This window comes from Trichomycterus rosablanca, chromosome 5 (assembly GCF_030014385.1).
Source record: "Trichomycterus rosablanca isolate fTriRos1 chromosome 5, fTriRos1.hap1, whole genome shotgun sequence".
NCBI classification, from domain to species: Eukaryota; Metazoa; Chordata; class Actinopteri; order Siluriformes; family Trichomycteridae; genus Trichomycterus; species Trichomycterus rosablanca.
Window position 1 is genome coordinate 25,077,285 of NC_085992.1, and position 21,349 is coordinate 25,098,633.

General features: G+C 40.9%; 1 protein-coding gene across 1 annotated transcript in view; it reads left to right on the forward strand.

Annotated features, from left to right (window-relative positions):
* The window catches only part of thada (THADA armadillo repeat containing), a 220,069-nt gene that overhangs the window by 32,319 nt on the left and 166,401 nt on the right, over nucleotides 1-21,349 (forward strand). Inside the window, exons 22-23 of the mRNA XM_062995897.1 lie at nucleotides 7,371-7,480; nucleotides 18,410-18,542. Of these exons, the coding sequence (XP_062851967.1) occupies nucleotides 7,371-7,480; nucleotides 18,410-18,542 (243 nt within the window). The remainder of the gene's footprint in view (nucleotides 1-7,370; nucleotides 7,481-18,409; nucleotides 18,543-21,349) is intronic.

A 21,349-nucleotide genomic window follows, 5' to 3' on the forward strand; every position in this document is an offset into this window, starting at 1 on the left:
CATCTTTGTGTAAGCTTGTGCCATAATGGAAAGAGCCACTCTGTTGGTAACAGCAGTTCCAGGGGTTTGAATTCTTGAGTTTGGCTAAATTTAATTGGCTAAATTTGGTCAAGTTAAATTTACAGAGTATATTACAGTGTATCACAAAAGTGAGTACACCCCTCACATTTCTGCAAATATTTCATTATATCTTTTCATGGGACAGCACTATAGACATGAAACTTGGATATAACTTAGAGTAGTCAGTGTACAGCTTGTATAGCAGTGTAGATTTACTGTCTTCTGAAAATAACTCAACACACAGCCATTAATGTCTAAATGGCTGGCAACATAAGTGAGTACACCCCACAGTGAACATGTCCAAATTGTGCCCAAAGTGTCAATATTTTGTGTGACCACCATTATTATCCAGCACTGCCTTAACCCTCCTGGGCATGGAATTCACCAGAGCTGCACAATCGGCATGCATTGTGGGAGATGCAGTTTATGTACGATTATATCATATTTATCATATGTCTTTTTACGCTTTTGCGTGCCACTTAAAATGACATAGCGGGCCGGATTTGGCCCACGGGCCTTGTGTCCAGGGTGCACAGGGGAGTATAATTTTTCCTGGAGTGGAATAAAAATCTGGGGATTTAATCCAATGCCTAGTTTACACTACACGATTTTAGCCCTGATTTTTTTTTGCTCGCCGACACATTTTAGAGGCCCACAGATACGCTAACTCTGTGGCAAAACAGCTTTAGCTTGGGACTCAAATTGGCTCTTGATTGCTATTTGTTAATTTCTCAGAGATGTGATATGAGAGGCTCACCGATTGCTTGCAGACTCTCAAAGGACTTGTTAGCAACTTCAAGTCTCTCAAAGTTTTGTGATCAGATTATGACTGGCAGTGAGTGTGATGTTGAGCTACAGTCAAAAAGAACGCAAGATATGAGGTAGAACCTTAGAAGAAATTGTATAATTGTCAACTAGCATGGCTACAGCAAAATATAGTTTCTTTCAGAATACATCAGCGTATACACAAGCTTTACAGTATTTGTAACCTCATTGTTCATGCCAAACCATAATACCAAAAATATTTATTTACCTCAAACTCTCTGCAGAACAGAAAATCTCCTGGCTGCGTATCCCAATCCACTCATTCACCCATATAATTCCCCCCCCCCCCCCCCCCCCCCCCCCCCCCTTGTTAGCCTCGCGAAGCTTAGCATACTGGTTTTTCAGCTATATGCTTCTCTGGATTCTTGTCATCCTTGAATAATTGAAAGATTAGATTTTCTTGGCTCAAAACAATGAAGCTTAAACACTTATTACGGTTTATGCTGCTACATACTGCTTTCTGAATCTTTTATTACATTTTATTTATTTTTTGTATGGATGACTAACTTGACCCAAAACCTATAACTATATAATCCCAGTCAGCCATCCAAGAGGAGTTTACTTTTTTAAAAATCATGTTTTTAAGTTCAGGGGGACTTTAAGTGGTTTTGAAATTGTTGGCTTTGTTAATTTTGGCTTTGCCACCATGCAACTCATGTGACTAAAGATGGATGCTCAGTTTCTGGAAGCATGGGGCCCACAGGGCTTGGTCGCATATCCAGACAGAAAGGGCTGACTTTGACTCACTGACCCCAGCCAACCTCAGACCAAACCTCAACCTACAAATAATCCCTGTAAAGCCACTCCTATAGTGCCAGCCATACATGTTTGTCCCGAGCCTTGTTTTGACCCATTGTTGAGATGACTTGCTAGTTTTGGCTGTTATTTTATAAAGTTTGCTTTAATTTGGGTTTCCATGCAGTTAATCATGTACATGCTCACTCTTGAGAACTGGAGATAACAGACTTTATGAGTTGCATAATCCCTTTGGGCCTAAGTCAAAGAAAATCACAAACAAGTTATTTAGTAGCAAATATAGAGGAAAAGCTGTGATTTAGGTTGCTGACCCTACTGTGCAATTATGCAGTTGCGTAAAAAGTGTTTGAAATATAACTGTGCAAGAAGGGAACTATTATGGCCTTCTATGCCTTCAGATAGGGCTTTATATAGTATAAAAAATATAGAATTTAGAAGTAAGCAGTTTGGATTTCATCTGCTCATAACTTGACAATGAACATTTAAACAGTGGGGCACAGAAACAGTGGTAGCCTAGTGGGTAGAGCTTTGGGCTATCAATCGAAAGGTCACTGTTGGGTCCTTGAGCAAGGCCCTTAACCCTCTCGGCTTCATGGGCGCCATACAATGGCCAACCCTGCGCTCTGACCCCAGCATCAAAACAAGCTGGTAAATACGAAGAAAGATTTCCGTTGTACTGTACACCTGTATATGTATATATGACAAATAAAGGCATTCTGTTTAAACAAAGACACATCTAAGCAAATAAATCTTTCATACCTGCCTGTTCAATTAATGAAATGTAAAGGGTTAAATTAATGAAGCCTCTTTGTCTCCCTATCAGAATTTTTCTGTTAGGTGCTCAGGTGGTGCAGCGATAAAACACGCTAGCACACCAGAGCTGACATTTCAAACCCGTTCGATTCGAAACTCAGCTCTGACATCCGGCAGGCTGGGCGCCTACATGAACAACGATTGGCTGTTGTTCATACAGGGTGGGAGCCTGACCGGACCTCATAACTGATGTAATTATGACCTCTGCTGGCTGATTGATGGTGCTTGCACAGTGTCAAGGGATAATGTGGACAGGTGTAGCTCTCTGTACACAAAGCTGATCCACATATGAACTCTCCTCGTGCAGGTGAAAAGATGCAGCGGCTACTGCACACGTGTCGGAGGGGGAGTATGTTAGTCACAGCTCTCCTCAACCACGGTGGAGATCAGCATCAGTAGAGAAAAAGCAAAATGCAATCGGGTAATTGGATACGACTAGATTGGGAGGAAAAATGAAGGGGAAAAAAAAACTATAGTAATACAATGAGATACCAATTTCAGATGACCGTAAAATTGACCAATCATACCTTCTCTCCTAATGGGTGGGCTTTGTTATTGCTAACTTTATGATAAGTTCCATCACTGCAGGGACTTGGGTGCAGTGTGAAGACGTGATTATTTGTAAACAGGATTTGCATTTTGCTTAAGAAACCCTCTCTGTGCTGTTAGCTCGTTGCATTTCTAAAGCTGAACTGTTGTTTTAATTTTTGTGTCTTAACCTCTGCAGTACTTTGGGTGAGTACACAGTAAACCAGACTGGTTGTTATTTTTATCAGATGAGGGAAGGGGGTGTAAGGGCTGAGGTTTAAGAGTTACGGTTCTCTACTGACCTGTGCCCATAGAGTGAAGTAGTAAAACGTAAATAACTGAACTGCCGAACAGGAAGTGTCAGCCTAAATAAAGTCCTGTTAGGGCTAAGGAGCTTTAACGGTTGTTTGAAGCACAACGTAAATAGCTGTTCTGGAGTCAGTCCAGACCATAACCACAATCTGCGCGACTGTGTGGATTGGCTTCTTTTCTTATGAGTTTGCGTGAGATGGATCTGCATCTGTGGCATGCTTCCACCCCATTAACATGTACAATCAGACACACACTAAAACCACTGATTGGCTTATACAAATGCATACATTTTGGCAGGTTCTCGTCTACTGACATGTTTTTGGCTGGGAACAGTGTTGCTTTTAAGCTTCCACTTATGAGAAACCCAAGCCTGTTTTTCTCTGTGATCAGCATCACACACTGCTTTTCCCATGTAGCGATCACTAAATTACTTATCTCACATTTGGACATATTCCAATGAGCCACTCTACCTACTTACCAATAGACCATACCCATAATTCATTTTGCTTTGGTTAAAGGTGGTTAATTATGTTAGGGGCCAGTGACCACCTTATGTCATTTGAAATACTGTAGAATGCTAATAAAGAAAATTGTAAAATAATATTAATAATAATAATGATCATCATCATCATTTTATTATTATGTTTCTGAAGCTAAAGCTTTTACTTTTGTCTTGTTTTTTAGTATCATTTACTTTTAAAATGCACAATCTAATTTTATCTCATTGTTCAGGGCACATCTGTATTTTGTCAGCAGATTTGCCAGATATTAGGGGAAATGTTCTTTCTATTAAATTAGACATGGACGATATTGAGAATCCCTGTCTTAAAACATCTACTTTGAGCTGCACATACATCCTAATAATTATCAAACAATCTAACTATCTTTATTGTGGTTATATGGTGGCTCGGGGGCGGCACGGTGGCTAAGTGGTTAGCACTGACGCCTCACAGCAAGAAGGTCCTGGGTTCGATCCCCAGGTGGGGCGGTCCGGGTCCTTTCTGTGTGGCGTTTGCATGATTTCCCCATGTCTGTGTGGGTTTACTCCCACAGTCCAAAGACATGCAGTCAGGTTAATTGGAGATACTAAATTGTCCATGACTGTGTTTGATATAACCTCGTGAACTGATAATGAACTTGTGTAATAAGTAACTACCATTCCTGTCATGAATGTAACCAAAGTGTAAAAACATGACATTAAAATTCCAATAAACAAACAATCAAATATGGTGGCTCGGTCGGTAGCACTGTCGCCTCACAGCATGAAGGTCCTGGGTTTGATTCCCAGGTGGAGCAGTCCAGGTCCTTTCTGTGTGGTGTTTGCATGTTCTCTCTGTGTTGGTTTCCTCTTGGAGCACCGGTTTCCTCCCACAGTCCAAAGACATGCAAGTGAGGTGAATTGGAGATGCAAAATTGTTCATGACTGGTTACATTCATGACAGAACAGGTAGTTACTGGTTACACAAATTTAATGTCAAACACAGAGTGTGTAAACATGTCGTTAAAATCCTAATAAATAAATAATTAATAAATACATATTCTGGTTATATAATGCCATGTATCTTATCATCAGTGATGGACTACATTTGTGTGTTTATTTAAAAAGTTCTAGTTTGTAGCACCTGTTAGACTGTGTGTGGTATCAACCGCATCTTTTCACCTGCATGAGGCAGGTTCATATGACAATCCGTTATGTGCACAGTGAGTCACAAATCAATCCCCATCATCTCACGTCTCATTGTGCAGATTTACATTTACATTTTCAGCATTTAGCAGACGCTTTTATCCAAAGCGACTTACACAATGAGCAATTGAGGGTTAAGGGCCTTGCTCAAGGACCCAACAGTGGCAACTTGGTGGTGGCGGGGCTTGAACCGGCAGCCTTCTGTTTACTAGTCCAGTACCTTAACCACTGAGCTATCACTGGCAGATGCCATCAATCAACCAGCAGAGGCTGCAATTGCAGTAGTTATGAGGAAACCCTCTTCAATTATTGTCCTGCCCCTTACAGACACACAGCCAATTGTGTTTGTGTAGGTGCCTGAGCCAGCTGATACCAGAGCTGAAATTCAAACTCAAGAGCTGCGCCACAGATTTTGTACAGATTTCAGAATGCAGATTATAGATCTGAAATCAAATCACTTGGAGCCATTTCCAAGCATCTTAAGGTTACATGTTCATCTGTACAATTAAGTGGGGCGGCACAGTGGCTAAGTGGGTAGCACTGTCGCCTCACAGCAACAAGGTCCTGGGTTTGATCCCCAGGTGGGGCGGTTCAGGTCCTTTCTGTGTGGAGTTTGCATGTTCTCCCCGTGTCTGCGTGGGTTTAAGCATGGGCTTAACCCTTCGTTGCATGATTTTTTTTTTTTTCTCTGTGGAAAAAATATACATTGTTTGTTATAGCCACTGAATACACAAAAATAGTTTAAAAATATTTTCTAATTCAGCTTTTTTTTTAAACTAGATTTTTAATTTATAGCATATATTCAACATCATGCATTTGCAAAATAGTCATATGTTGTATGTACATCATGCATTCTGGCATTTTTAGGGAAATAATATGAAAATAAGATATTCTTCATTGTGAACAAGAAATTTCATTTGCATATCTGTTGATGTCCAATTACTGGTGGTGTTGCTTGGGAGGTCCACCATCTCCCAGTCGGACAAGTTCCCCTTTTTCGGCATGAGGAGCCAACCTTACCGCACGTTGTTGCGAATGTGCTACAAATAAATAACCTAACCTTAAGGATGCAGCGTACTGTGTTCTGTGATTTTGTGTACGGTTATGCAACTGATAACAACTACATACCCGTAGCTTTGCCTTCGATTTTTTCGGAAAGCTTACCTGCTAAATCTTTCACTCTATTTTACGGTCTAATTTACTGAGCAGTGTGGACACAGCCGAAAGAACGAAAGGACGTATTCTCGATTTGTACGGCATCTATGGTACAGATACATGAGTGAGACGTAAAGTAAGGTCAGCCAGCGCCTCTGCTACGCTCACAGCTTCTCATTCTCATTAATAGATGTTGGCAGAGTGTCGTTTATTTTATTTATTAATTTTTTTTATTTACAATTTTTTCCCCCACTTTTATTCCCCAGTCTAGTCTTGTCCAATTTACCAGTCAGTACGGATTGTGCATTTTTCACCTGCATGAGTCGAGTTCATACACTTGACGAGCACTGTGCTCGGAGGGTCACACCCCCACCAGCGTTATTTCTCAGCCCTGTGCAGGCGCCATCAGTCAGCCAGCAGGGGCCGCAGTCGCACCAGTTATGAGGACCTATGATCCGACTTTCTTTACCCTCTAACCCTGAACAACAGCCAATCGTTGTTCATGCGGCCGCCCAGCCTAGTCGGAGAGGCAGAGCTGAGCTTTGATACGATGTATTCGAAACCCCAACTCTGGTGAGCTAGCGTACTTTACAGCTGCACCACCTGAGTGGCCAGAGTGTAGATTTTTTTTAATTTGTTGCAAATTCGCTGCATGATGCAATGAAGGGTTAAAGCCCTTGCTCCAAAATTTAAACCTCAAAACTTGACTTTAGTTTGTTGCTGATTAGATGGACCTTAAATCATACTCAAGAAAAGATTCAATCGTGGATGCAGCTGATTGTTCTATTTGCCTGAACATGTCAAATCTGGTTTTGTTATGGCTGAAGCAAGTTAAAATTAACTTTTGGGATCAGCCTCTACAAAGGTATGTGGAATTTGATAAAAAGTCAAATAACATTTAACAGTTCCTTGAACTCTTAATCAAACTCCAGAAGTGTGTGTTGATGATGTGTTGAAAAACAATAATTATTATAAAGACATAACCAAGTATTTTCATGTTATTTGAGATTCATAAACATGTTTCCGACCTGAGTTTCAACCCTGCCTCTGGTCACTCTCTGAGGGGTTTGATGTGTTATTTCTGTGTCCACACGAGTTTTATTTATGTAGAATTTTCCTTTCACCTCTCAAAAACATGCTAATTGACTTAAATTGCCGCAGATGTTTCCGGGTGCCACCGTCACCCTGAACAGGATATAGTTTCTTATTTCTGTTGTGACTTCTGTTCCTATTGCAGGTGGAGAGTGTCGGGCAGTATTTCCGCGAGCAGCTGCTTCAGTCTCGGCACAGAGGGGCTTTCGAGCTGGCCTACGTGGGATTTGTGCGGCTGACCGATATGCTGTGCAGGTAAAACTGATAGTGACGTTAAGCAAGTGTGCTAATGCAATACGACCGATCACCAGTGATAACTCCTCTAACGCCAAGCACATATTTTGTAAAAGCTTCCAGCACTCCCCGTACTTTACTGATAAACCTAAGTGGCCTCAGCAAGGTGCTCTGATACTTTCACAGCCCTCTTATGCACCCAGGCTGTATCAGATCACTCTATATGGAGTGTTTCAGCAGATCTGATGTTGGTCTTGGCAGCCACATGCATACCTGAAGCTCTCTCAGAGATCAGCATGTTTAAAAGTGTTCACATCTGGGGAGCTCACATATACTGACTACTGGAATGATGAATGAGGTTTGCGTGATGAATTTTCTTTTTTGCTGTGGAAGTGACACAAAGGGGACACTAAAGCAGCTCCTCATGCCTCTGGAGGGAAACATCTCAGTGACCGTCATTCCAAACCTTTTTTTGGCCGCTTTATTTTTTCCCTCTGTATTTTGTTCCACATTTTATGGTTGGGCTTTTTTCAATATGACTCACTGACAGTAAAACTGTGAGTGAGCAATGTTTCCCGCAATGCTTCTTCAGTTTGGATTCCCTCGCCAGATTAGTCCTTGATATTTCCTTTTGTAGTTGATTTCTTCCTTATTTCATGCCACAGTAACAGGACGCAGATCTTTCTCAGATCAATCTAGCTGCATACTTTTGTATGACTGCTGATGCGGTGCTGGGAAATGCCAGGACTTTCTCAGAGGTTTGAATTTGCAGTGTGACTGGCCTTTAAAATGCTATTTTATATCTATTTAAAGGTTAATTCTGCACCTTAATACAGTAGTATTTGGCTTAAATTAGTCATTAGTCATTGGCAATTCTGAGCTTGAGGAATTTATCAATTCAGGTTGATCTGTGAGCAAAGGGAATCCTGCCAAGTATCAATATGATATTTTTAATAAAGTGACCAATGTGTATACATATTTTTTAATTATTATTACATAATAAATGCTCTAAAATATACCTTGATAGATAATTTGGACATAGTGCTCACACACTTTTTTTTTTTTTCTTTTTTTCCCCAATTACCCGATTGCATTACGCTTCATCTCTACTGATGCTGATCTCCACTTTTGATAGAGGTGTCACACGCCCCCTCCAACACGTGTGCAATAGCCGACTGCATCTTTCGCCTTCAAGGCAAATTCATATGTGGATCAGCTTTGTGTATGGAGAGCCACACCCTGTCCACATTTATCTCTCAACTCTGTGCAGGTGCAACCAGCCAGGAGAGGTCATAATTGCATCAGTTATGAGGTCCCTATTTAGCTTCCCGCCCTGTATGAACAAGTCGTTGTTCATGTAGACGCTCAGCCAAGTCGGATAGTTCGAAATGTCAGCTCTGGTGTGCTAGTGTGTTTTACCGCTGCGCCACCCGAGTGGCTGCTCACACATAGATTAATTGTATTTAACATTTGAATAACTGAAATGTTTTTTATATTCAAAAATTTATTCCCAGTTTTCCTTGCAATCTAGTCGTATCAAGTTACCCTATCGCATGTTGCTTCCTCTACTGCTGCTGACCTCTACTCCTGAATGAGTAGGGCCATGACCGTGTGATGTGTGCCGACATGAAGTAGCCCACCCCTCCTCTTATGTGCACATAACAATTTGCATTGAGCAAAGTGATTCTTTTAATGTTGAAACAAGAAGCGACTTCCAAATCATTACTACAATTGTTTTTTAGAATGTCATTCAATGCTGTTCCATTAAAATATAAAGCAGCGTCACCCAAATCAAAGATTGCCACACCATTATTCTTTTTCTTTTTCTTTTTTCTTTTTTCAAAGCGACTTACAGTACTGTGACAGTACATTGTCTAAGCAATTGATGGATAAAGGCCTTGCTTAGGGCCCAACAGTTTGCAACCTGGCAGTGGTGGGGCTTGAACCAGTGACCTTCTGATTATTAGTCCAGTACCTTCACCGCCAGGCCCATTATCCCCCATCTCTGTGCAAGCGTCATCTATCAGCCAGCACTTTCGACATTCCCACTTTCAGACGAGCCAGTCATTGTCCGTATAGGTGTTTTTGTGTGTGTCATGTTGACATACAGTGGGGAAAATAAATATTTGATACACTGCCAATTTTGCAAGTTTTCCCACCTACAAAGAATGGAGAGGCCTGTAATTTTTATCGTAGGCACACTTCAACTGTAAGACAGAATCTAAAAAAAAAATCCAGATACTCACATTGTATGATTTTTAAATAATTAATTTGCATTTTATTGCATGAAATAAGTATTTGATCACCTACCAACCAGCAAGAATTCTGGCTCTCACAGACCTGCTAGTTTTTCTTTAAGAAGCCCTATTCTGCACTCATTACCTGTATTAATTGCACCTGTTTGAACTCGTTACTTGTATAAAAGACACCTGTCCACACACTCAATGAATCACACTCCAACCTTTCCACCATGGCCAAGACCAAAGAGCTGTCTAAGGACACCAGGGACAAAATTGTAGACCTGCACAAGGCTGGGATGGGCTACAGGACAATAGGCAAGCAGCTTGGTGAGAAGGCAGCAACTGTTGGCGCAATTATTAGAAAATGGAAGAAACACAAGATGACTGTCAATCTTCTTCGGTCTGGGGCTCCATGCAAGATCTCAGCTCGTGGGGTAAGGATGATCCTGAGAAAGGTCAGGAATCAGCCCAGAACCACACGGGAGGACCTGGTCAATGACCTGAAGAGAGCTGGGACCACAGTCTCAAAGATTACCATTAGTAACACACTACGCCGCCATGGATTAAAATCCTGCAGGGCACGCAAGGTCCCCCTGCTCACGCCAGCACATGTCCAGGCCCGTTTGAAGTTCGCCAATGACCATCTGGATGATCCAGAGGAGGCTTGGGAGAAGGTCATGTGGTCAGATGAGACCAAAATAGAGCTTTTTGGTATCAACTCCACTCCACTTTTTTTTTTTAGATTCTGTCTCTCACAGATTAAGTGTACCAACGATAAAAATTACAGGCCTCTCCATTCTTTGTAGGTGGGACAACTTGCAAAATCGGCAGTGTATCAAATACTTATTTTCCCCATTAAATTAAATTGTTTAAATGAGTTGTTTGGTTTTTAGTTATTGTGCTTTTAATTATGTTGGCTGTAATATGCTGTGTTCTTTTATAGACTAAATCAGTGAAGTTTAATCCGACCCTAATGTTCAGTGGTGCCAGTTTTTAAAGTAATAAAAAAGGGCTTTAAAACCTATTGAATGATTATTGTAGCTTGATAGTGTCCCTGAAACCAGTACTAGAGTGTAGCTGTGAAAGCGCTGACAGCAGCGTAGTGTTTGCGCTTGCAGTGGTGGCTGGTATGCAGCACGGTGTACATGATTGTGGCAGACGGGGTACACTTAGCTGGCGACTGTAAGGTGTTTCTGTGTGTGTGGAGGGAGAGACTGTATAGCCTTATGATGTGTTGATTGTAGGCTTTTTTAATCAATGCTTTTGTGAAGGTAGTCTTTGTGTTCTGGGTGGTATGTTCCAGAGTGAGGTGTGTGTATGTAAGCATGTGGTGGTTTGTGTGTAGTGACTGGATTGTTTGAGCCAGACTGCTTGGTTCAGTGCTTTTGGTATAATAGCAGTACTTTTTATAACAGGAGGCCTGCATTCCTCATCGCTGGTTCTGATTATGCACTCGGCCTTACACACATGCTCGAGAGCCTGTAATGTGTTACATTGTTTTTAGGAGAAACGTATATTTTACATTTGTGTGGTGTGTAAACAAAAGTGCAGAACGATTCTAATTATATACTTGAGGGATAAAGTTTGTGAACATACAATGCCATTAATACTGCTAACACCGCCTCCCTTCTGGAAGGTCTAATTTCTGAAAGAATATATGATGCTGTCAGTGATAGCTTCATGAGTTTTTGGAACTAGACTACTGGAATTATCTTCTGTTTAGCCAAAACAACATCAGTAAGGTCAGACAATGATGTTAAATAATGAGGCCTGTCCGCACTCGGCATTCCAAGTTTGATGTCATGGCTCTGTATAAGCCAACTTAGGTTATCTATGCCAGACTCAGCAACCATTTCATAATGTTTGTAACATTTTTGTCTCAAAGTGTATTTTTTTTTAAATACTGAAACAAATAGGGACCTTGGGGAAATTGTTGCTACTGAATGCTCCAATCAAAGATTGCCCCAGACCATTATTCCTTTTCTATCAAATTATCCATTTGGTATTCTGCGTATACATATAGCCCTGACCCATCTAGGCGTAGACCCCTGAAATTGTGCTGTGGTATCTGGCACCAAGATGTTAGCAGCAGACCCTTTAACTCCTGTAGGTTGTGAGGTGGGGTCTCCATGGATCGGACATCCAGCACATCCCACAGATGCTTGATTGGATTGAGACAACACCTCAAACCCGTTGTTGTTCACCTCAAACCCGTTGTTGTTCTCCTCAAACCATTCCTGAACCATTTTTGCTTTGTGGCAGGGCGCATTATCCTGCTGAATGAGGCCACAGCCATCAGGGAATACCATTTCCATAAATGTGTGTACATGGTCTGCAACAATGCTTAGGTAGGTGGTACGTGTCAAAGTAACACCCACATGGATGGCAGGACCCAAGGTTTCCCAGCAGAACATTGCCCAAAGCATCACACTCCCTCCGCCAGCTTGCCTTCTTTCCATAGTGCATCCTGGTGCCATGTGTTCCACAGGTAAGCGACGCACACGCACCCGGCCATCCACGTGATGTGAAAGAAAACGTGATTCATTAGACCAGGCCACCTTCTTTCATTGCTCCGTGGTCCAGTTCCGATGCTTACGTGTGCCCATTGTTGGCGCTTTCGGCGGTGGACAGGTGTAAGCATGGGCACCTTGACTGGTCTGCGGCTATGCAGCCCCATACGCAACAAACTGCGGTGCACTGTGTATTCTGACACCTTTCTATCAGAACCAGCATTCACTTCTTCAGTAATCTGAGCTACAGTAGCTCGTCTGTTAGATCGGACCACACAGGCCAGCCTTCACTCCCCATGTGCATCAATGAGCCTTGGCCGCCCATGACCCTGTCGCTGGTTTACCACTGTTCCTTCCCTGGATCACTTTTGAAAGATACTGACCACTGCAGACTGGGAACACCCCACAGGAGCTGCAGTTTTGGAGATGCTCTGACCCAGTCGTCTAGTATCACAATTTGGCCCTTGTCAAACTCGCTCAAATCCTTACACTCTCTTCAAATATATGAATATTTATTGTTATTATTATTAGTAATACAAATATTATCATTAAAGGTAAACCATGCAACTTTGTTATTCAGGAACAAGTAGCCCTTTGTATTACTCTTGTATAGCACCCTTGAAGTAGCTGTCAGTTTCAAAAAGCTTGGTGATCCCTGGTCTAGAGCTTATTGACCATGTGCTGTATTCCACTTATGCCTTGTGATGGACTGGCGACCTGTCCACGGTGTTTCCTGCCTTTTGGCTGGTGAATCTGATCCAGATTATGATCGGCAACCCCTAATAGAATAACGCGGCGGTAAAACGGACAATGAATGAATTAATTAATTAATACCACTCAGGGCAATGCTGGGCATTACACATTGCATTAGGCTGGTGTGTAGCTGCTCACTCATAAACTCTTTATTCATAAGGTCTCAATAAACACATCTGGTGTTTTCAGAGGAACTTTGGAAGTCTAGTGATTGCAGCAACTGTGCACAGTTAATTATTATGAACTTTAGCACTTGGAAGTCCCATTCTGAGAGTCTGTGTGACCTGCCAATTTCTGTCTAAGTTTTCCACTTATACCACCACTTATAATTGAGTGAGGTAGCTCAAGCAGGGCTTTTTAAATAGGTGCCATTCTAGGACTGGAATGTTAAAATTAACTAGGAGTTTAAGTAAGACCAGTCTTCCTGAGCATGTTTATCTATTGACATTGCATGATTTTCTCCTCCTTTTGGTAATTAGTTTGGCTGAAATGTCTCAATTTACTTTTAAGAAGGGGCATGTGTGGTGGGGAATGAACCCATTTACCCTTGAATGACCTCAATGATGTGCATCTTTCAGCTTTTAGCCTTACAAAGAGTAAAGTATGGTCCTTACTCTTGCCTTATACTTGACAAAGCGGAATAGATGTGCAGGCAGATCAGGTTTTGTGTAACTATCAAAAGCAGCTTACAGTGGGGCCAAAAAGTATTTAGTCAGCCACTGATTGTGCAGGTTCTCCTACTTAGAAAGATAAGAGAGGTCTGTAATTTTCATCATAGGTACACTTCAACTATGAGAGACAAAATGAGAAAAAAAAATCCAGGAAATCACATTGTAGGATTTTTAAAGAATTTATTTGTAAATTATGGTGGAAAATAAGTATTTGGTCAATAACGAAAGTTCAACTCAATACTTTGTAACATAACCTTTGTTGGCAATGACAGAGGTCAAACGTTTCTTGTAAGTCTTCACCAGGTTTGCACACACTGTAGCTGGTATTTTGGCCCATTCCTCCATGCAGATCTCCTCTAGAGCAGTGATGTTTTGGGGCTGTCACTGGGAAACACGGTCTTTCAACTCCATCCACAAATTTTCTATGGGGTTGAGGTCTGGAGACTGGCTAGGCCACTCCAGGACCTTGAAATGCTTTTTACGGAGCCACTCCTTCATTGCCCGAGCGGTGTGTTTGGGATCATTGTCATGCTGGAAGACCCAGCCACGTTCCATCTTCAATGCTCTCACTGATGGAAGGAGGTTTTGGCTTAAAATCTCACGATACATGGCCCCGTTCATTCTTCCCTTAACACGGATCAGTCGTCCTGTCCCCTTTGCAGAAAAACAGCCCCAAAGCATGATGTTTCCACCCCCATGCTTCACAGTGGGTATGGTGTTCTTGGGATGCAACTCAGCATTCTTCTTCCTCCAAACACGACGAGTTGAGTTTTTACCAAAAAGTTCCATTTTGGTTTCATCTGACCACATGATATTCTCCCAATCCTCTATTGGATCATCCATATGCTCTCTGGCAAACTTCAGACGGGCCTGGACATGTAATTGGCTTAAGCAGGGGGACACGCCTGTCACTGCAGGATTTGAGTCCCTCTCGGCGTAGTGTGTTACTGATGGTAGCCTTTATTACTTTGGTCCCAGCTCTCTGCAGGTCATTCATCAGGTCCCTCCGTGTAGTTCTGGGATTTTTGCTCACCGTTCTCATGATCATTTTGACCCCACGGGATGAGATCTTGCGTGGGGCCCCAGATCGAGGGAGATTATCAATGGTCTTGTATGTCTTTCTTACAATTGCTCCCACAGTTTATTTATTTACACCAACCTGCTTGCCTATTGTAGATTCACTCTTCCCAGCCTGGTGCAGGTCTACAATTTTCTTCCTGGTGTCCTTCGACAGCTCTTTTGTCTTGGCCATGGTTGAGTTTGGAGTCTGACTGTTTGAGGCTGTGGACAGGTGTCTTTTATACAGATAACGAGGTCAAACAGGTGCCATTAATACAGGTAACGAGTGGAGGACAGAAGAGCTTCTTAAAGAAGTTACAGGTCTGTGAGAGCCAGAAATCTTGCTTGTTTGTGGGTGACCAAATACTTATTTTCCACCATAATTTACAAATAAATTCTTTAAAAATCCTACAATGTGATTTCCTGGATTTTTTTCCCCTCATTTTGTCTCTCATAGTTGAAGTGTACCTATGATGAAAATTACAGACCTCTCTCATCTTTCTAAGTAGGAGAACTTGCACAATCAGTGGCTGACTAAATACTTTTTGGCCCCACTGTACACTTTCTACTAGCACAGATTATGAAATATGATGACATTCAAATATTTAGAAGGTAAAAAAACAAGCTAACCAGCTATCCTTCAACTCAATCATTTTGTGACTGACAGAAAGATCAGTATCCAGAGTGCCCTCAAGTGCTGAGACTGGGCCCCCACCAGTCCTCCATTATTAGACTGAGTACTGACATACCATAAGGATGTGTTTTAAGCCCCCATTCTATACTCCCTCTTATGGGAGTACACACTCCTGCATTCACCACTAACTCCATCATCAAGGTTGCAGATGACACAACGGTGATCTCCACTGGCAATAAAATCAGCCTACTAACTAGGGCTGGCTCGTTACCACTTTTTTTTATGACCGATACAGATACTGCAAATAAAGTATCTGCCGATACCGACACCAAATCAATACTGTCATTTCTCCTCTCAAACAACTAAGCAGTAATAATTCATGTCTAAATGCACCATGGTTAAACTAGCTATCTAAATAACAATGCTCAGACTGTGAAACAAATATTTTAAAGGAATAAATGCAGAACCTACAACATCACACTTATACAAAACTGCTGTTTTTATTTTAAGTTTTACACACAATATTTAGCAGCATTTTTGGCTTGTTTAACAAAAGTGTCTACAATTGGAAGATGTGGGTGTCAATCAAACGTGATGGACCAATTAGAATTGACACAGAGTTGAGATTTTCTGTTAAAGTTCTGTCATGTTTTAAGATTATTAAAAACCAAAGCGCACTTATTAAAAAACCCTGCTGGATTTTGAAGGGGAAAATGGGAAAGGGAAACGATGTAGTTTGTTTTATTTCATAACACTAATGGATTAATCGTTAAGGATGTGAGATATCTCCAAGCCGGGACAAGATAGGTTCTTTATCTCAGGTGAGCGATTTATCATTTATAAAGCAATTTATATTGTGTTTATACAGTGTTTTTAGATGTGGCAGTAGTAGAGGATTTTTTAAAATGCTAAAAGTTGCAGTAGATCAGTGTATTTTAATTTCTGAATGGCTGTTGCTGATGAGTTGTAGATCAGTTGCACATGTTAATAATATCACCAAGCGTGAGTGGCAATAAACGACGCTCGTATTTTCGTGTGTTATTTGTTTTACACACACAATGGCCTTATTTACATTAAGACTTATTTACATTAAGCTACAGTATTGGATTACATGTTTTTTTCTTTCCGATATCCGATCCAGTGATTTGGGCCAATATCGGACCGATACCGAGTATCGGATTGGTTCCAGCCCTACTACTAACCTCTGTTGAGCTAGAGCACAGATGATCTGTCATTCAATCCCTCAAAGAGCAAGCAGCTGATCATCAACTTCAGGCGGTTACCGAATAATGGGTACACTCCAATCTCTATCAGTGGTGAATAAAGTACCCAGCCTAGATTCCTGAGCATTCACATATCAGAGAATCCTATGTTGTCCATTAACACGACTGCACTGATCCAAGAAGCACAGCAACAGCTGTTTTTTTCCTGAGGACACTGATGAAAGCTGGTCTGCCCCAACAGTTAAGTGTTTTTCCACTGCTGTACCATAGAGAGCATCATTACATTCTGCACCACTGTATTGTATTCTTAGCTTTTTGTGTGATTCCTCTATGTTTTAATTTGCAACCCCTCTGAATTTACAGCTATTATAATTAATACATCTTTACATACTGTAAATTCTTGAAGTGTGTGCAAGTTGCATGTTTTTTTCCTACTGTGAAATGGATTTGGCTATGAACTTTTGGCTGACAAACATCATTTCACATCTAGAAATAACCCTCAACCTTAGCACACACCATTATGAAGTATTGTTTCAATATCCTTGGCTTCTCTAAAATTGTAAAATAAGATCAAATTAGTTGATCAAATATGTAATTTCTTTTACTGTTTACTATTTACCATTCCCACTCTCAGATGTAGTCAATCATGTCTGTGTGGACGCCCATCCAACGCAGACCACCATTCGAACTCTGAACTTGGTGGTAGTGGGCTAGCATATTTTATCATGGTGCTACCTCTTTTTGGCATTATTAGTGTAGATATCATAATATGATGAGCCGAGTTCTACTTTTATACATTTTTTTTTAATACAAAATTGATGTGGATATTTTGCATCATGTCCCAGTATAAAAGTGACACACAGATCCACATGTGCAGAGTTAACATGCCATCAGTCTCCATACTGAAACAAAACAGCTTCCGTTTGTGAATGTACTACATAACAGAACCATTCATTCATGATTTTGGTATTGCAAATGCATGAAAATAATTTGGTTCAGATTTTAACAGCAGTGCTTTCTTTGAATAACTGTACACTGAGCTTGGGCATTCTCCTATTTGTAGACATCTGTAGCTTTGCTGTCAATTTAAATTAACCTCCAGCTTTTGGAAATGAATTTGAGTGAAATTTTTTAAATGGGAGCATTAATCAAAATCAATAAAGAAGTCAATGACATTCCTATTATTAATGCTAGATCTGGATTCAGCCTAACAGAAAACACTTCAGAACACTTCCTTCTTGTGTACGCAATGTTGAAATCGGTTAAGGCTATTGTATGTACAATTTTTTTAATGATTTTAAGTATCTTTATGTACATTTTTAATTCAAAATTAACTTTGGGTGGCACGGTGGCTCAGTGGGTAGCACTGTCACCTCACAGCAAGAAGGTCTTGGGTTCGATCCCCAGGCGGGGCAGTCTGGGTCCTTTCTGTGCGGAGTTAGCATGTTCTCCCCGTGTCTGCGTGAGTTTCCTCCGGGAGCTCCGGTTTCCTCCCACAGTCCAAAAACATGCAGTCAGGGTAATTGAAGACACTGAATTGCACTATAGGTGAATGGGCATGTGTATGTGTGTCTGCCCTGCGAGGGCAGACCCCCCCGCGACCCTGATTGGATAAGCAGTTAAGAAAGTGATTGAGTGAGTAGCTAAAATCATCTAAATCACAAAGAAGTGTATGTAAACGTCTTTGTATTTTTTGTTTAACTGTAACCTTCCTTAATTATTTGTTACTGTTCACCATGTCCAGGGGAATCCTGGGATCTAGTAAGTCTGCGACGATGAAGATGTTGGTCACTGTTTTGTTCACTCTTGTGCTTTTAGCAGCTTAGGTTTCTGTGGGTTTGTGTTTTTTGTTTTTTTTAGAAGTGGGAGTACAACTTTACAACAGCTGCCATCTCGCTGGCTAAAGGAGGTTCTGGAGGAGGTGAAATCCTGTGACCCCTCTTCTAATCTGTGTGCCACCCGTCGCAGTGCTGGTATTCCCTTCTACATCCAGGTCAGTCTAGATTTTTTATAAAGTAGCCGTACAATTTAACCTATTTTCTATCTACTTAGAAGCAGTAATTGCCTTAAACATTTAGTTCAACAAATTATTCTGTACTGAGGAAAAGAATGGAATAAATGCTTAATGGCAGTTAATGGGTTGTGTGTTAATTAGTAGGGATGTAACGATGCACCACAAGACAGTTAAAAATCAGTGTGCATGTGCCACGATTCGAATCGGTTATTCATTTAAGATGAATCAATATTCACTTTAAACAGCAGAGGGCACTGGCGCTATTCACCTCGCCTGGTTGACGGCATTTCACAAATTTGCCAGGTAGGAGATTTTCCAGCCAGATTTATTAATGTGAGGATATTTTCTTTATTTGTGTTCTTCATTTATTTATACAATGTTGGATTTGTTTGAAAATGTAATTTCAGGTTTTTTTTTAACGCAAGCATTATTTGGCATAGTTTGTACCTACTTTAGAAATAAAAGGACATTCTAATTTGGATAAATAAAAGATAAGCAGAAATACAGTATTTTATTTGAATTTTTTTAAAGAGAAATAATAAAAGGAAACTTTGTCATCATTTGTCTTCAATTTCTTTTTGTTTAAAAAAACCCAGAAAAAAATCGTATCGTGAACCCAGTATCGTGAATGGTATCACATTGTGGGTAGAGTGTATCGTTACATCCCTATTAATTAGTCTTTAAATGTGTATGATTTTTCCTCTCATAAATGGCATTCCTTTTTAAAGAAAAGATTGTCTTTACAAATAAGTTCTTTGTGCAGTCTCACAGGGCTGCAAATTGTATAGTTACATAATATCTTGCACACAGGGTCATGTGATTTGCGATCATTTGAGAGCACTGTAACCTGTTGAGATAAACTGCACTGTAGCTTTAGAAATCTCTGAAAAAAAACATGGAGAAAACTAAATATAAGATATACAGTAGATGTAGAAGGTATTAAGACCCCTGGACTGTTGCACCCTTAGGACACTTGCACTGAATGGGTATAATTCTCATTTTACCCATGAATTAAAGTTTTTTTCTTTCTATTTTTATTTATGCATTTTTTCCCATTATTCTCCCGATTTAGCGTAGTCAATTTGTCTTTCGCTGCATGGGATCCCCGATTGCATTCGAGGAAGGTATATTTCCTTAGCGGACCCTTTCTTATTCACCCATGCTTTTGCACAGGTGTCTCTATCTGCTAATCAGGGTCCTTGCACAGTGTTATAAGACCCCACTCACATAGTCCGGTCATCCCGCCCAAGCAGACACGATAGCCAGTTAAAGTCTGCTGCAGGCTCTGCCCAGCCAACTGGTGGCAACGCCGAGTTTCAACCTGAGGAGTTCAGAATCTCGGCACTGGTGTGCTAGCGGAATATTCTGCTGCGCCACCTGGACCCCTTTTTTTTACGTTTTTGAAAGATTATTTAAAAATCAAAAACTGAACTCTTTTCTTCGATTTCTCTAAGAACCTAGAACACAGATTTGGATTTGGACAGTTTATCTCATTTTTCAACTGTTGTTTTCTTCAAGTGTTCATGTATTGGCTGCATTTATCCGTCCTTCAATTCGTACCTGTCACCTTGTCCCTGCCACTAAGTGGCACTTCTATAGTAGGATGCTGCCACCACCATGTTTCATCATGGAATGATGTAAGCCAAGTGCCTCTTGACAATGGGTTTTTGAAGTACTCCTAGGCCCATGTAGCTATGGTGGTTTCTTACGCAGTGCTGCAAAGGTCATGCACATTCATCAGTGGTTTTCAGCTTTGCCCTACATGAACTGAGATCTCTCCACATTCCCTGAATCTTTTCACCATATTATGAACAGTAGATTTGCACTGATTGGCAATTTAGTACTGAAGTTTGGCACAAAGTGGTAAGCCATGACCCATCATTGCTTGTAAAGACTGATCTTTTGTAGGAACCTCTTTTTATACCAAATCATGATTTCCTCACGTTACCAATTCACCTGAGTATTGTGGAACGCCATAATCTTAATATTTTATAAACCTTTCACTCTTCTTTTGCCTTTGTCCCAATTTTTTTGGAGTGTACTGCAGGCATCACATTTTAAATGTGTTTCTATTTACAAAATATAATGACTTTATAATCAGTTAAATAAAGACTCAAGAAAATTAACAAATTACAGATTTATCTTGTTATTGAGTTTTTCAAAACATCCCAGAAATGGGGCTTGTACAAAAACCCTTCTGTATTCAAAGCTGCCATATCCATTAACCACTGTCCTTGAGCAGTCTTATGTAAGCTGTGCTAATCAATCACTGAATTATCTTTTGTTACTGGTTCCTCCCCAGTGAAAGTCCTGGCGACAGATGTGAATGCTTAAGGATTGAGGTTGAGGAATAATAATAAGCTGTTAAATGTAATAAACCAAAGCGAGGGGAAAATTTAGAATGCTGGAGAGCACTAGTGAGGGAGAGGGTGGATAAAGGTTGGCTGGAGCTTGCGCGTTCCTGCGGCATGTTCCGGAAACGGCAGACTGATGTGGAGGGGTCACACCCTGTGGCTGCTTTTCCTAAGGTTTCACAACTTAAGCTCAGTTCTGCCTAATCTTCTCCTCCCATCCCCCAGAGAGGAACCACTTCAGCTTAGTGACAAGAATTAGGCCTGACACGTACCTAGTGGTCAAATCACTGTCGGCCTCCTTCCCTATGGTAACAAGAAGAATCTCGTGAATGCTGGATAGTAGGGCTGGGTATCGCCACTAATTTCCTGGATCGATTCGATTCACAAGGTCCCGATTCGATTTCCGATTCGATTCGATTTCGATTCAACACA